The following is a 16,729-nucleotide window of genomic DNA, read 5'->3' as shown; positions in this document are numbered from 1 at the left end:
CTTCAAGGGGATTGCAAGCAGTTAGGTATTCCTAGGGGGACAGGATGCAGTGGAGAAAGTGGTTTGGCAGCAGCCAAACTCTACAAAATGGTCAAACACACAAATAAAACAAAGAGTAAGAACACTTGCTACAGAATGGCTTCATTAACAACCTTAAAAATGAAAATCTGAACAAAATGTACCACTTCAGCCCATTCAATTAAGAAATGAAAATTGTAGGGGTGCCTGGGTGGCTCAGTGGGTTAAAGCCTCTGCCTTCAGCTCAGGTCATGATCCCAGGGTTCTGGGATCTAGCTCCGCATCTCGGGAATCTCTGCTCAGCAGGGAGCCTGCTTCCTCCTCTCTCTCTCTGCCTGCTTCTCTGCCTACTTGTGATCTCTGTCTGTCAAATAAATAAAATCTTTAAAAAAATAAAATAAAAAAAATAAAGCCTCTACCTTCGGCTCAGGTCATGATCCCAGGGTCCTGGGATCGAGCCCCACATCGGGCTCTCTGCTCAGCAGGGAGCCTGCTTCCCTTCCTCTCTCTCTGCCTGCCTCTCTGCCTGCTTGGGATCTCTCTCTCTGTCAAATAAATAAATAAAATCTGTATTTAAAAAAAAAAAAAAGAAATGAAAATTGTCAAATCCCAATGAGAAGCGCTACAGGGAAAGCTTTACGAACAAAGCAGCAACAGCACTGCAGCTTCTGGACGGCAAGAAAGCGAGAGCACAGGAGCAGACCATCTCCTGCAACCCAGGAAACCCAGCCTGGCTGAGAGCTTAAGGCAGTTCAGGGAAATGCAGGGCATGGAATCCTGTATAGGTATATTTACAAAGTACCTCTTCATCCATTAAAAAAAAAAAAAAGGCAAACTCAGTGTTTTGTACGTTAAAAAGGGCAGAACAGTGATACATGGGAAACTATAAAGATAAAATAGTAACTTAAAATAGTCTAAGATTCCATTTGTATAAAATTAAGTATTAATACATTGTAACACAATCGAGTCCCAAAACGGGTTACCCCAAGATCCCTGAGAGTCCCCATGGGTATGAACGGGTGCAGAGCTATCCTCTGCATTCCGAAGATGTTAATGGAAATTGCATACTTATTTGCAATAAACATACACAGACGTTCACTTTTTGCTTCAGTTAGATCATCTCAATGCAGTGACCGTCAGCTGACAGGCACAGGTTACCTATGAAATGCATTACTAGTACATGTCTTTGATTGCTGAATAAAAAGCAAGCAAATTATTACTTAATATGGTTTATGGGTGGGAGTCAAAACAGGAGCTCCTCAGAAGTGAAAACAACAAAATTAAAAGTTGCAAAGCCTTGTTGAAATTAGTATCGTGGTTGGCACTGATCGGCTGCGGCTAGAATGAAAACAAACAGCGAACGGGGCGTTGTGGGCTTCAGGGAGCACACTTACCAATCCTTCGACTGGGTTCTGCCTCTCAACTGGTTTGTTATCCTTCGTGCAGTCTTCTTCAGAACAAAAGCTGCCTTCAGGTTTCTGACTCAACAGGGACGAGGATTTCTTATTTTTCAGCAGATGTTTCAGAAGTTCGTTGCCCGGCTCTGCCTGGGCAGCAGGGGCCCCAGCAGACCGGGGAGGACTCTGCCCCGAGGAGACGGGCCTGGCTGCCGCTCTCTGCTCAACCTTCCTCCCGGTCTGCTCCCCCGGCTCAGACCCGTCCTGGCCCGGACACTGCTGCAGCGGCTGAGCTGACCCTGGTGTGGCCTCCTCGGCGGGGGTAGGGGGTTCCACGGAGAGCTTCTCTGCCTCCGGGTTGGCGCACGTCTGCGGATTTGGGGTTCCCTGCGGTAAGTCACCATGGGGCAGCTTGCCTTCCAACTCCATGCCCTGCTGGCCGGCCGCCGCGCCCGGAGTCGACGGGCGGCCGGGCTCGGCCGAGTCCGGGTCGGGCTGCGGCAGCGGCTCACTGGGCGTGCTCACCGTGGGCGTGGAGGTAGTTTCTGAGACACTCGGGGTCGGTGGGGCCGTTATGTCAGAGTGTGGGGTGGACGGCGCCCTGGTGGATTCCACATCCTCGTCTTTCTTCTTCTTTCTTGTTCTTTTCTTTTTCCCTTTTTCTTCGGGGATTATGTCAGAATACAACTGGATGAGAGACTGGGCCGACCCCGGGTAACTCTGTCCATGGGTGGCGGCAGGGTCTTGGCCACAAGGGAGACTGCTGTTAGCCACCGCAGGGGCCGCAGGGAGGGCAGGTGGGAACGGAGGCCTCACGGGGGACTGGGGGAAGCCGGCCCCAGGAAGCCCTCCGTGCACCTGCTTGACAGAATGGAAATTCGGGCTTCCACCAGGGACTGAGGGTGAATCAGGAACGAAGACGGGCGGTCCTACCTGCCTTCGCTCAGTAGTTTGCAGGAAAGTCTGAGTGGGAGGGGAGTTAATGGGTCCCGGCTGCATACTCTGCTGCTGTGAGCCCGGCCCCATTTGCTGTTGGTGCTGTGGGGACTGCTGATGGGGCCTGGGAGGCGGGGGGAAGTCGCAAGTCAGGTCGGAACTGTAGAACGGCATCTGGGAGCGCAGCGGGCCGTGAGGCTGCATCCCCCCGCCCTGCTGGAGAGCTCTCTGCCTGTCTACCTCTTGCATGAGCTGGATCCGTTGTCTTTCCTGCTGTTCTCGTAAACGTTCCTTCCGTTCCCGTTCCTGGAAGCTTTCACTGAATGGGTTATTGTCATCAAACTCCACCCGCGGTGGCGGTCCACTCTGTGGATTTGCACCGGGCGCCGTCCCCGGGGCCGGTGTGCAAGTTCTTACTGGTAACTGGGCGACGGGAGGCTGCATCCTCACAGGATTAAGGGGCAGGTGGGCGGCAGCACTGGGAGGCGGCCACCCCGGCAAGCCAGGCATTCTAGCAGGACTAGCATGGCCCGAAATGACTGCTGCGTGCGGCAGCGGCTGTGGCACCATGGGGAAGCCAGGCTGGCTCAGCGCAGGTGGGGCAGCGCCCGGGACGAGCGGAGGCTGCTGCTGGACGCCCGGCATCCCGGGAGGCGGGGCCATCGCGCACTGCTGCTGCTGCTGCTGCTGCTTGATGCGGTAGTCCTCGATCAGCTCGGCGTGCTCCTTCTGCTGCTTGCGGATCTGGAAGCACAGGAAGTCAGGCTTACTCGTGTATCTATGCCGCAGGGTCAAATGCGATCACTGGCTGGCGCCTACGGCGGGGTTATGTATAAAGCGCATCTTGCAGAGGCAGAAGTTTTTTATTTTGTTTAGGCAGTGGCCAAAATCACAAAAAAACTGGATCAACATTGCCTCAGAGTTTTTTTTAGAAGTTACAATTTGAGTATGTGACCCCACCCCATCTCAGAAAGGCTGCATTGGTGGAACTCTTCCAATTTAAGGGATCGCATAGTCAAATTGTAACTTCTAAAAAAAAACCTCTGAGGTAATATTTTGAAAAGTTCCTAATTGGCTACTAATATAATGACTGACTTGTGTCCATTAATACATTCCAAAAACCCTTACGCCATCACGATGTTCCAGATGCTACGGACCAGTCTCAATAAAGATGCAACCCGTGTCCTCCAAAGGGGGGACGTGATGCCTGGTGCTACCCAGTATGCCTATTACATAGGGACACCGAGCCCAGCAGTTCTCATGTTTTTAAACGTATTTTCTTCAGTTTCTCAAACAGACTAGCATGTTCTCCTCACATAACAGTTTTGCTGGGTCTCCAGCAGCTGTATAACTCCTTCTTCCTTTCCGACCAGGTGCCTGGCTGGAACTGAGGAATTACCACGGGACTGGGGAAGCAACAGGGAGTACACAAAAAGTACCCAGAACAGTGTTAGGAATACAGAAAGGGGGTCATCCACACCTTTCCCATGACATTTTAAAATACTTTCAAACATGTTATCAGTTGCTTATCTTAATGAGATTGCACTGGATTGGTGGCAACTATACACAGACAATGTGTTCCATTTTCCGAGGACAGTATTAGCTTCTAAATAGGATTTGATCCGTGGATACACAAAAGCCAGGCTCTCACGATGAGGAATTTACAGAAAGACACCAGAGGCAATAAAAGTGCTGAAATTACTTTATAAGAAATACCTATCATTAAAAGAACTTTACTTGCAACAAACATGGACCCACAGAGTAAATTTAGAAAGAACTGCCTACTGTCCTAGTTTTAAACAACAGGGTTTATATTACAGTCACCTTACTGTTGGTACGTAACTGTGGTAGCTATCGCTTGGAGATGAGACATCTGAGCCAAAAAAAAACCCTACCCCGGTAATCAGCTAGAAGCCTACATGTCTCCCACCACTGTGATCACTCGAGACTCTTATGTAAAATGGTGACAATACCAGCTTCTTCAGAAAGGTGGAGAGAAGGTTAGTAAGACAATGTATGGAAACGTGTTTACCCCAGTGTTCGGTACACTGCAGCACTCCAAGTTTATTACGTCAGTTTACCCTAGATTCCTCCTTTTCTGCTATTAACACTTGGATCAGGGCGCCTGAGTAGCTCAGTGGGTTAAGCCTCTACCTTCAGCTCAGGTCATGATCTCAGGGTCCTGGGATAGAGCCCCGCATCGGGCTCTCTGCTCAGGAGGGAGCCTGCTTCCCCCCCCTTATCTCTCTGCCTGCTGCTCTTGTGATCCCTGTCAAATGAATAAATTAAATTAAAAAAAAATATTTGGATTACTTCTCATTTTTCTTTAAAAAATTAAAATTGACAAAAGAAATACAGATTTTCTTGGGTGTACAATTCTATGAGCTTTATCGCACATAGAGATTAGCGTAGGCATCACCCAATCAAGATTCAGAAGAGTTCTTTCACCCCCAAAAATGTTATGTCACCCCTTTAGAGTCAGACCCTCCTTCCAACCCTAAGCCCCAGCAATCACTGAACATTGTCCGTCCTTGTCATTCTGCCACATCAAGAATGTTCTGTAAGTGGAATGTGTACCTAACCCTCCGAGGTTAGGTTCCCTCACTCGGCACGAGACTCCTGAGGCCCGTCCAGCTTTTCTTTTTCATGGTCGTGTCCCACTTCAGTGTTCCTGCTCAGCCCTGAAGGACACCTGCTATTCCCGGTATTCAGGGACTGTGTGAGTGGAGCTGCTGTAAATACCTGCACACAAGTTTTTAGGTGAACCCAAATTTTAATTCACTCGGTTAATTCCTATGAATGGGTTCTTAACCCATTTTGAACACCACTCTTACTGTACTTTAAATAAAAATTTAAATTTTTCTTCTTTTTAAGTATAACTGTTATTTCAGTATGAGCAATTTGGGAAGCATTTGGCTTATAATGGAAGGTAAAAGCAAAATGGTTTCATTTGGGGCACCTGGGCGGTTCAGAGGGTTAAGTGTCTGCCTTTGGGTCAGGTTGCTATCTTGGGTCCTGAAATTAAGCCCAGCACTGAGCTCCCTGCTCAGTGGGGAGCCTGCTTCTCCCTTTCCCTCTATCTTTCCCTACCACCCCACTTGTGCTCATGTACTCTCTCTCTCAAATAAATAAATAAAGTCTAAAAAAGGGGGGGTTCATTTTTCAGGAATGCATCTTTTACACAAAATATACTGATGTATTTTAAGGCCGAAATATTGAGAAGAAACAATAAAAACATCCCATATGAAAAAGAACACCCAGAATGCTTCAAATTACCTGTTCTAGCTGTTTCTGAACCATGCTTTGCTGTTCAGTAACGTGCTTGAGCTGTTCTGCATCCTCTTCTGGAAATTCACGCCCTGCTTTCTTGGCAGTACGTTGTTTTGCTGAAAGGGCTTTCTTAGATTTTCTGTGTGCACCAATTTGTTCTTCAAGATATTTCTGCTGCATCTGAAGAAGCTGTTGGGTCTCCTGAAGCCATTCTTCATACTGCTTACGCTGTGAATCATCTAAGGAAAAAATGAAAAATTCATCTGTGTTAATTTCCTAAAAGATCTAACAATGTAGAAGTTATACAAATCCATTCTGTAAGGATATGCAGTTTCACTGTGACCTTGTAATGGGTGTCATGAAAACAATACTAAATATTAGACCATAATGTAACTACCAAATAGGAGACTTCAGAAAAGTATTTATTTGAGGAAACCAAAAAATGCATATTTTTAGTACACGTGTTAACTTCATACTTAGAAATACTGTAAATCCAATCTTTGAAAAACAGAAGACTTTTATCTAATGGAATGCTTTTCACTACTGAATTATGAAATTCTCTAACCCACATGCCAACCTATCTATGAAGTTATAGGTGTATTGTATTGATTCGACTTTACAGAATATAAATATTTGGGTTTTTTTTTTTTAAGACATTTTTTGAAATGTTTTGTTTTGAAGAAACAAAGGTATATACTATTACCAATGGATGGATTAGGTATCATTTCCCATGCTAATTTTCCTGTTTATAAGGTTTTTCCTATTTCTTAATAGTGAAAAAATATCCTAAGCTTTGAGGAAGGGTACATAAACTCTTAGAAGGGACCAACATGAAGTCTATGTTTTATAAAGGAAATCCATAAGTTAAAAACATTGTAACCTTTTATGAATTTTGTAATTTATATTTCTATAAATAAGCAAAGTTATGGAATTATTATTAACCAGGTAAAATCTTTTCTATTTTTATGACTGTCATAAATATCTCCCCAAATAGTTGTATCTCTTCATTTTGTACCAATATTCTTTCTTTATTCTTTAAGGGCACTTTACGTCACTGATGCCAAAACCCAAAAACAACAACAACAAAAAAACCCTCCCAAAAAAAAAAAAAAAAAAAACCCAAAAAAAGTATCTTATGGTAGTAAAATTCAAAATATACCTTTTTGACTCACTATAAGACAAAGAAATGAATAAATACAATTCCAAGAAGGACATTACCTGAAAAATTACATCAATGATAACAGAATATTGTCATTACAATAAGAATCCAACCAATGCCAATGGGCACAATAAAGCCAGAAAAAGCCAGTTGGTTATAGCAGTGCACTTTTTAATGCAAATATGTGCTCAAATTATAATTATGATTAAATACAGGGGTTAATTTCAAAAGGTTAGACTTTGGGTTTGTTCCTAAACCCAGAAGTTCCAGTATATGTATGAACTTGAAATCTAGTCTACTAAATTTGAAGGGCATTTTTCAAGAACAGGCTTTTTCACAAGATTTCAGAAGTTCTGCTTCTGGTAGAATGAGACCTACCGCAAGGAAAGCCTTTCTGGTTTCTGGAACCAGGAGAGCAGAGGTGAGCAAAATGAAAAATAATGGTGAAAAAAAAGTTAGCTAAACAGTCTGAAGATTTCAGAAAGGTTCAGTTTGGGGAGAACTGTAAACACTATCCTGAACCACCATGGGACCCCTGAAGGTAACTAGAAAGGACTCTGTGGCGTCCTGTAGCCTTGACCTTCACACCATGCTGCTAACCCGACTTATTTCTAAGCACATTCCCTTCGTTGTTCCCATTTAGTGTCCTCGTCACTGAGGCAGACAGTCATTAGAACAAGAAGTGGTTTAATTCTACAGGTTGTAAAGTGCCCAGTCTGTATATAAAAACAGCAACAATATTGAAGAGAATGGGGAAGACGGTTTTTCTGTATTAAAATATTGATCTCTAACTAGAATTCTTCATGCACAGAGAAAAAGAGCAATGAAAATACATGCCTTCAGGAACAGATGTCTAATAGGGCAGTGATGTTCCATAAAAGATGAGGGCACTTACACTTCAAATAACACATCTACACTAACTCCAATTTTTTTTTTTTTTTAAGAAGAACACAAATATAGCGCAAACAAGCAATCCCCAGAGAACACATAACTTATTAGATTTATACTTACTGACAAAGCCTGGACCAAAATTTGGAGGATTAGGCCTAGAAATCTGATGTGTTATACTGCCATCCTAAAATAAGTAAAATTTACAAATAGGTTTATTCCACATTTCAGTTAAAGGGGGAAAAAACTTAAAAAAAAAAAAAAGAAAGAAATAGAAAAAAAGAAAGAAAAAGAAATGGAAGGAAAAACCCCCTTAATTTCCTAAGACATCTTTAAAGCTTTGATTTTTCAAAAAAGTAGGATGAACTTTGTAGTGACAAACTAATTTCTGAAAATTTAAAGCTATCTCTGAACTGTTTTATTTTCTAGACTTTAGTTGAAAAATAAGTATGTTTGAGGCAAGGGATTACTCATCAGAAATATGATATTAGGGCAAGTCAAATATCATTAGTACTTAGCTAGAGACCCACATAAAATCCCACTTTTTGATGAAATCTACCTGGCTTTTTCTGTAATTAAGATATAAATATGGGTTCCAAATTTACTAAATTCACTTTATAACACAGTTACTTACAAACAAGAAGTACTGTCCCTAATATGCACAAATAATAAAATAAATATACAATTATTAAAAATATTAGTCTTATTTTCTAATTATCTTATTTCTTCCAGGGAGACTAAATAAATAGTTATTAACCTAACAATTCCCTGGCAATACTCTGATAAATAAAATTAACTCTGAAAATAACATTTACTCAGTTGTTACAAGTTCTGTTAGACATGAGCTGCACAGCAGGTAACAATTCTGAACATTACTAGCAGCCAGAACACTTCATGAAATCCTCATAATAGTGCAAAGCGGGTGGTGTAACATTTGACAGATCAGAAAACGGGTTAAAGAACTTGCCCAATGTTGCACAGTAAATTCATAGTGGAACTGAGATTTCTTTTTTTTTAAACTCCGCTATGGAGTCTATGCTTTCTCCACTGTTATCAAATGGTGCCTCTCTCTTCTTTTAATAATGAAAAGAATATAATTATCAGCATAGTAAACGTAAGGCACAACTGTCACGGCAAAAAAGAAAATTTCAAAAGACATATAGTAAGTAGCTTTCTCCTTTTTTTTTGTAGGCAGATAACTTGAAAAAAAAAAAGCACCTTATGAAATGAACAGTTCTACTTTTCTGGACATTGCCTGACACTAAACATTTAAATATTACACTTAAAAATCTGATTATTATGAATGGAAAATATCTTTAAAAACTAAGTTATCCCAAGGACTAAAGAGCAGAACAGAACTACCAACAGCCAAGGAGAATGACCTGAGTCTGTATTTCACAGTTCCACGTGTCATGGATTAATCCCAAAATGTAGGACATGAAAATGTTCTTGCAGAGTTGAAAGGAAATAAAAGCAAAACCTAAAACCTGAAGCATTTGGTTTTCCTCCAAGTGACTTTCTAACTCATAAACAGAGAGGTCCTTTTCAGAAACTCTATTTTTTAACCTCAATTTGGCTTTCCTTTAAAAAATAGTAAAACGTCTTAACTTCTGCTGAGCCACGAATGTACTGACAATGTTTTAAGGTTTCTACTGTTTTCTAAAAGTGGACTCACTCTAAAGAGTAGGGTTTGGTGAGAAACCCAGGAAAGTGTCCCCTCTCGGGTGACTAGTGACAAGCAGCAGTACCTGCGAGATTGCCTGGGGGAGGAGACTCTGACCTTCACCAGTCTGCGCTCCAGTCACCGACTGGCCCATAAAGGGGAACCTGTGAAAAGGAAGTTCTAAGTATCAAAATGACGAGCATTTAGAGTGAAAACTATTGTAAGTGCTTCACGCTTTCCTCCTCCAGGGGAGATAGAGCGGTGGCATCAAAGCCGCGTACGAAAGGCCCACGTCGTGGTGTGTGCCCCCCCCTTGGGTCCTCACCCTGCAGCTCTGAGTGTGGACTCCCTCTACCCCATCCATGATGACAGGAGATTCAGAGGTTACTTAACTTCTACCCCAAGGACCAAGCAGCTGGGACAGGAAGCCGGCTAGGCTGCTCCTGGGGTTTCACACTCAATTACAGGACTCGCTATGCCTTAAAGTACAATTCATTCAATACTACATACTACATAGAACTACATATATTCTTAGACAATTATTTCTTGTTCCAATTATTATTGGCAGGGGCGGGGGAATGGACAAAATGGCTGAAGGTGATAAAGAGGTACAATCTCCCAGCTACAGAGCAAGAGTGAGTAAGCAACAGGGGGTGAGAATGTAAAGCAAAGGGAACACAGTCACTAACACCTTAACAGTGCTGTACGGTGACAGATGGTAACCATACTTATTGTGGTGGCGATTTCATAATGTAGATAAATACCCAATCACTATGGCTGTACACCAAAACCTAATATAAACTAAGTCAATTATTCTTATAAGAAAGTAATTAGTAGCTTATTTTGTATTTCAAAACAAAAAATGTACCTCAACTTAAAAGTTTCATACATTTTTGTGCATTTCAGTATCTAATGTTAAGGCAAATCAAAAATTAGTCACTGACCAAGAACAAGGCTATATGGTTAAAAATGTCTGCTGGGGGAGCCTGCGGGGCTCGGCCCCTTAATTGTCTGACTCTTGATTTTGGCCCAGGTCATGATCTCAGGGTCATGAGATAAGAGCCCAGCGCTGCACTTGGAGCCTCCTCTCCCTCTGCCCCACGCACCCCTGTAAGCAAATGCCCTTTCTCTCAATAAATAAATAAAAATGTTTGGCAAAATGTGACTTACTCTAATTAGAGCTATAAAAACTTCAGAGAAACATTACTGCTTTAATGAAAACACTTTCTCCAGTTACCGAATGCTTTGATATAACAAGCATAATTTCCAAATTATATATCAAATATTACATATTAATACTTAGGTACTGTTACCATTTAGAACATATGCTTTTTAATTTTTTACTCAGTTTTTTTCTTTTTTAAAATTTATGTATCAACCTCCTGTCTCCACTACAGCCCTGATCTGGAATGATCTTTGGATCCCAATACCACTCACTATCATCTGCAGTCACCACAGCACCCGGCTTGAGGGAGGGACTATCTCCTCTTCTTCAAAGCACTTAGCAAAAGAGTAAACAACATTCTATAAACTGACTAATGTACCAATGTGTCTCTCACTGGTAGAGGTGCCCATGCTGAAAGACCAGGGGTCTGATTCTGAGGCTCCTATTTTTTTTTTTAACTTGAGGTCCCTACTTTAAACTAAGGGCTGAATGAAATGAACTTTTCCTTCTATTTTGACTACAGCAGCAAACTACACTATTATTAGCAGTACCATGACTTTATCACCAGTAGAATTCGCACTACTTTCATAACAAAAGTTGCTACACGTACCTAATTTGGTCACTTAGCTTCATCATTACATACTATGAAATAATGGTAGTTATTAGACCTATTGCTGAATCTGTTAATGCATTAAGAAGCACACATACCGTAATTTTAAATAACTGTATTTTAAATATAATTGATTCCTTATAATACTACATTTTTTCGTCTTGCATATCAAATGTTGAGAAGTAATTCAAAGGCTTCACTAGAATGTCAATAATGTTCAGGACAAAAAAGTTTAAAAACCCCTGTGATAGAGGAAATGTGCTAATAGATGCTGTATAAGAATGAAAAGCATTAGAAACTACTTTTACTTTGATCTCGACAGTGTTTCTTGACCACTTCCAAATATTTCAACAACTGAAAAGAATTATACCTTTAAGGATTCCCCGTTTACCTGAAATAACATGTTTATCTCAAATTCATGTAGGTTTTGTATTCAGTTCCATAATCACCCATAATTCTTGTTGTGACAAACAGTTCTTCAACAAGGTAATTAGGCTACACTGAGGCCCCATGTCTACTCTACTGACAGAGATTCTCAATCACAACATATTTCAGAATAATTCTTGGTGCTCATCAAAAATACAGATACAACAGCACCATTTCCAGACATTCTGATTCAAGAACCTGACTTTAAAAAACAAAAACAAAAACAAAAAACCCACGTAATTCTGACAGTGGTCCATAATCAGAACTTGAGAAAGACTGTCCAGTGGTTACCTAATATACCTTCGGGGTAAGTACTCTAATTTCAGAAATCCAGAGTCTACCAACTCTTATAGTCCTATTTAATGCATAATTTCCACTTTTCTGCTAACAGTGAAAAGATAAATTCTCCAACTGCTAACTTTCAACCATCCTCTTGACTTTTTCTTTCTTGATTCAAATTCAGTTTGGGAACATTTTATTTTAGAAATGAATTCACAGTTGTCTTATCCACTGAGGATCTTTACTGAAATGTTCCACTTTTTTCTCTGCATTGTTCCTTTGATGGAATAAAAAATGTTCACAGGCTTAAGTAAGCTATCTTCTTTTCTCAACAGAACAGTTCAATTTCTATTTTCCTGTTTCATCTTCTCATCTTCCTCCATCTTGGATGAAAGATCTCTGTCCCAGGCAGCCTTCAGTTAGATTATTCTAAAAGTACTTAAAAGAACACACTTAAATGCCTGGATTAATCAAATCAACCATCTCACCTTTCCCTATTGTTTTATTATGTTAACCTTAAAACTAAATCCTTACATTCCTAAAACATTTTACATTTGACCATATCCAGCTGACATCACAATCAATTTAAGTATTTATTTTCATTCCTAGGCTACAGGCTTTTGAGTTACTATATGCTTTTTCTAAGACCTAGTAATAATTCATGTACTTCTAGATGCACAGTAAAAATGAGAAACATCTTTACCTACCTGTTCATAACCATTGGTGGCATGCCCATATTGTTTTGTGCCATTACTTTATTTATGCCTTTAAGGGCCACCATTTTGGCTTTCATTATAGGATCTGTAATTGCATCAAAATCTAAAGAAGAAATATTTTAAAGTTATTTATTTCATAGTACTTGGTTCAAGTAACACTAAGAGGTAATTTAACTATCACAAACATCATGTAATTTACACACTCTTATTCCTTATTATAATAATCACTGTTACAGGTTTCTGTACTGGGTGAGGAATTATGAGATAGTAAAAACCTCATCCTGAATCTGATCTCATCTCAATAATCTCTATTTGCATAATGCTTGCCCACCTCAGTAGTGCGAAAATCAGAGCAAGAAGCTTGCCACATTTAAGGAAGATGGTAGCCATGATCTAAAGCAATGCAATTCCTTTCCATCCAAATGCAACATCATGAACAAAAAACTGCAGTTATTTCCGATACTACGGAATTCCACAAAGCCTAGTTATTCCGATACTATGGAATTCCACACAGCCTAGTTGTTGTTTTTTAAAAGAAGAATGTATCTATTTCTTGAGGGTATACCTTTGCAATAAAGATAGGGTTACTGGAAAAAATATACCTCTTTGCATATAGATGAAAAAGAAATTCCGCCCCCCCCATGATAAAATTGGCAATGCCTATAGAACAGAATGTCAGTTTTACTGTTTAGAAGGAAGCGTTCCTTTGACATGTGGCTCTGACTGCAATGTCTTACTGCTGGAGGCCCTCTGGTATTTGCATTGCTATTTTACAGTTTTTGTTTTTGTTTTCCAAATTAATAAGGTATTGGAAATAAGTGAAAGAGCTTTATGTGAAAAACTTTGCCAAGCATTTATTGTACACCAAAGACAAGAAGTTTATTTCTATCATAATTTCTTTAAATGCATCTTTCAGTGACTCTGAAAATACATGGTAATAATGGTTAGAGGGAACTAAAGGAGACGAGTCTAATTTCTGTTAAACAACAGCATAAGCAATAAAAGTGAGAAGGTCTGAAACTCAAGAGCTTTGAATCTCTCGATCCCTGGGAGGAATCTAAAACTCTTAACTGCTTTCATCTTAAAACTGAATAAGAAACAAAAATATGACCCTCATTGCTCTGGTCCACATGTAATTTTAATACTGAAATCTTGGAAGCTTACTGCACGCCACCCTAACGCCCACAGCAATTACTGAAATCCAAGGGAATTCCTACCGATGTTAGGGAAGAATGGCTCTGACCGCTGGCGAATCATGGCTTGCATCTGTCTCTGCTGTTGCTGTTCTTGTCTCTCTTGATCCAGAAGATCCTGTAGAAGCAGAGGCTGTTCCTCTAGAAGGAGGGGCCTCTCTCTATTCTGCTGGGCTAATGTTTGAGGGACCATTAGCTGCTGGGGTCCAGACATGCCACTGGTACCAGACTGATTTGTTAGAGGCACAGTTTGATTTGTAGGTTTTCCGGTCCCAAAACCATGATTAACTGCTGACTGAGCCTGAATGAATCCTGGATTTACCTGCACACCCTGAGGAAAAGTATGGTTTACTCTAGAGACGACTGCCACATTAGAATTCACGGTACCGTCCAAAACGTGACCAGGTGGTGTCATCAAAGGAGGCGGCAAACTCGACACATGATTGGACGGTGAGGCTGGCAAAGTTGGTGGTGGAGACCCCAATGGCCTAACGTCTGCATTATCGGATTTTTCATTAGCAAGTAAACTTGAGAGAACTGGAGTAGATCCAGTTATGCTGCAGGAGTTTATTATGTCCTCAGCGGGCAGCTGAGTGGAGCCACGAACACCACTTGTGTTGGAAGCAGCAGTTTCTCGATTAGCTCTTTTCTCAAGTAGGTCTGTGTCACAGGACCGCAAGGAAGCCTTCTCTCCATCATTTATGTCTGTGTGAGCAGAAGCCTGTGAGCAGGGAGTGTCAACATTATCCTTACTCTCATCACTTTTCTCACTTTCACATTTGGTTTCCCCTTTAGAATTTGGAGATAGTACTTCTGTTTTTATCTCACCGGTACTCATGGATTTTTTCCATGGAGAATGTTTATCAGGAGGAACCACAGTTTTGTCCTCTTGCTCCTTTTTTTTTGGTTCAATAGATACACACTGATTATCTATCTTATCATCAATCGGAACATTAAGGTCTAGTTCCTCATTAAACATGCTTTTCTTATCTCCTAGGTCAAGTTCAGGATCTGTATATGCAATGAGATCAAATTCTCCTGACTTTAAGAGGTCATCCAGGTTGGGATCATTAGTTTCCAAATTACCTAAAGTATCCAATTCATCTCCCTTGCCATCTTCTGTATCTAGATTTAAATTTTCAAGATCTTCATCATCCAAGTCTTTGACTTCAACCCCTTCAAGATCTTTAACATCTAGTTCCTTTACAGATGGGTCATCAGAATCAAGTTTTTCTTCAAGACCATCAGAAGATTGGGTGGTTATCTGTAAATTATCAGACGTTGTTTCAGCTGGTGTAGATGTTGACAAAGAGGCCTCTGAAAATTCTCCATCTAAGGGATGACTTAGAGACCTCATGACCATAGAAGATGGATGGGCAGGATGACCTTGGTCTTGCTGAGATGGTGGCACTTGTTCCAAATTTGGATGCAAAGGTAGCTGATGTGGTAGACCTTGAGAAGGTCGTCTCACGGGCTCTGTGTGTCTAGGGCCTGGAAAGTCGGGCCGGGGAATGAAGTTTCCATGTCTTGGATGAGGAGGTACCTCTGTGACATTGCCGGGAGAAGCAGTGTAGGGCAGCCGTGGCCTTCCATCAGGGGCCCTATGCCTCAGTTCAATAAATGCTTGGCCCAGTATGTTATGCTGCTGAACGGGCAAACTCTGTGGTGGAAAATGCTGAGGAAGGCCAACGGGATTATTCATCTGTGCATTATTTAAAGGTCTCGGCATATCTACAGATATCGATCTTCTCAGCTGTGGAGGAACCCCGGATCCTTGTATTTGTTGAGGAGGTACAAGGAAGCGTTCTTGACTTGACAGGGTACCATGACTACCTCCTGGAAATCCAAATCTAAAAAAAAAGCAAATTGTTAATATTAAGAATCATGTTTAATTTAGAGTTAGGTTGAAAAAGAAACAGCTTTAGATTAAACTCATATACAAAATTAGTGTTGTGAAATACAACGACTTAGCAAATCAAAATTATCACCATTAGGAAGCACTTACCAAGTATCCATACACAAGTAATTGTTGCTAAGTACCCTACAATGCTCACCACATCTGAGCTCTCAAGGCAAATCATCTAAGGCAACATAAACAAATGGACAGTGAGAAGATGCAATCCAACGTTCAGAAATAAGCACACTACTCCCAGAGTAAGAGTCCCTTTGTTCCTTATTTAAGGAGGTTATAAGGAAAGGCTGATATGGGGTGGGGGGATGCCTGAAGAAAGCAGGTGGTCTAACAAATTATACTGGAGAGACTTTTTTTTTTTTTTTTAAAGATTTTGTTTATTTATCAACAGGGAGAGACACAGGGAGAGAGGGAACACAAGCAGGGGGAGTGTGAGAGGGAGAAGCAAGCTTCCTGCTGAGCAGGCAGCCTGATGCAGGGCTCGATCCCAGGAGCCTGGGATCATGACCTGAGCCGAAGGCAGATGCCTAATGCCTGAGCCACCCAGGGGCCCCATACTGGAGAGACTTCCAGGCCTCTGTCCTTGAGAGGACAAAGTAATGGGTATGATGACCGAAAAGACTGATCTATTTGCTTCAAAGGGATGATGACAGGAGGCAGTAAGAGATAAAGAAGGCTAGGCATTGGGGCGCCTGGGTGGCTCAGTGGGTTAAAGCCTCTGCCTTTGGCTCAGGTCATGATCCCAGTGTCCTGGGATCGAGCCCCACATCGGGCTCTCTGCTCCACGGGGAGCCTGCTTCCTCCTCTCTCTCTCTGCCTACTTGTGATCTCTGTCAAATGAATAAATAAAATCTTTAAAAAAAAAAAAAAAAAGAAGGCTAGGCATCACCTGTAAAAACTTAGTAGATGAATAAATTATAGGACTATTTTTATTATTTATACTATGCCTCATTCTAAAAAAAATTAAAGGCAATTTATAAGTAAATATAAAAGAGAACAACAGGCATAAATAATAACTGAGGAAGAAAAAAGGAAAATCAGGTTAAGACTACCATGGAGGTAGGTATGAGACTGAAAAAACATACATGACCAAACTA

At 41.2% G+C, this 16,729-nt stretch overlaps 1 protein-coding gene across 12 annotated transcripts in view; it reads right to left on the bottom strand.

Moving 5' to 3' along the window:
- The window catches only part of KMT2C (lysine methyltransferase 2C), a 206,982-nt gene that overhangs the window by 23,702 nt on the left and 166,551 nt on the right, over positions 1 to 16,729 (bottom strand). For all 12 annotated transcript variants that reach the window (XR_004380607.1, XM_032840119.1, XM_032840125.1 and 9 more), the window contains 6 exons: positions 13,745 to 15,570; positions 12,519 to 12,630; positions 9,417 to 9,495; positions 7,792 to 7,855; positions 5,628 to 5,860; positions 1,413 to 3,095 (listed from right to left, as the gene is read on the bottom strand). Coding sequence is in view for 11 of the 12 variants with exons in the window: in XM_032840119.1 (XP_032696010.1) it covers positions 1,413 to 3,095; positions 5,628 to 5,860; positions 7,792 to 7,855; positions 9,417 to 9,495; positions 12,519 to 12,630; positions 13,745 to 15,570 (3,997 nt within the window). In the remaining variant the exon portion in view is untranslated. The remainder of the gene's footprint in view (positions 1 to 1,412; positions 3,096 to 5,627; positions 5,861 to 7,791; positions 7,856 to 9,416; positions 9,496 to 12,518; positions 12,631 to 13,744; positions 15,571 to 16,729) is intronic.

Source organism: Lontra canadensis, unplaced genomic scaffold (genome assembly GCF_010015895.1).
Source record: "Lontra canadensis isolate GAN:19392208 unplaced genomic scaffold, GSC_riverotter_1.0 scaffold111, whole genome shotgun sequence".
NCBI classification, from domain to species: Eukaryota; Metazoa; Chordata; class Mammalia; order Carnivora; family Mustelidae; genus Lontra; species Lontra canadensis.
The sequence above is the reverse complement of the archived record's forward strand: the minus strand, read 5'-3'. Positions and strand labels throughout refer to the sequence as shown.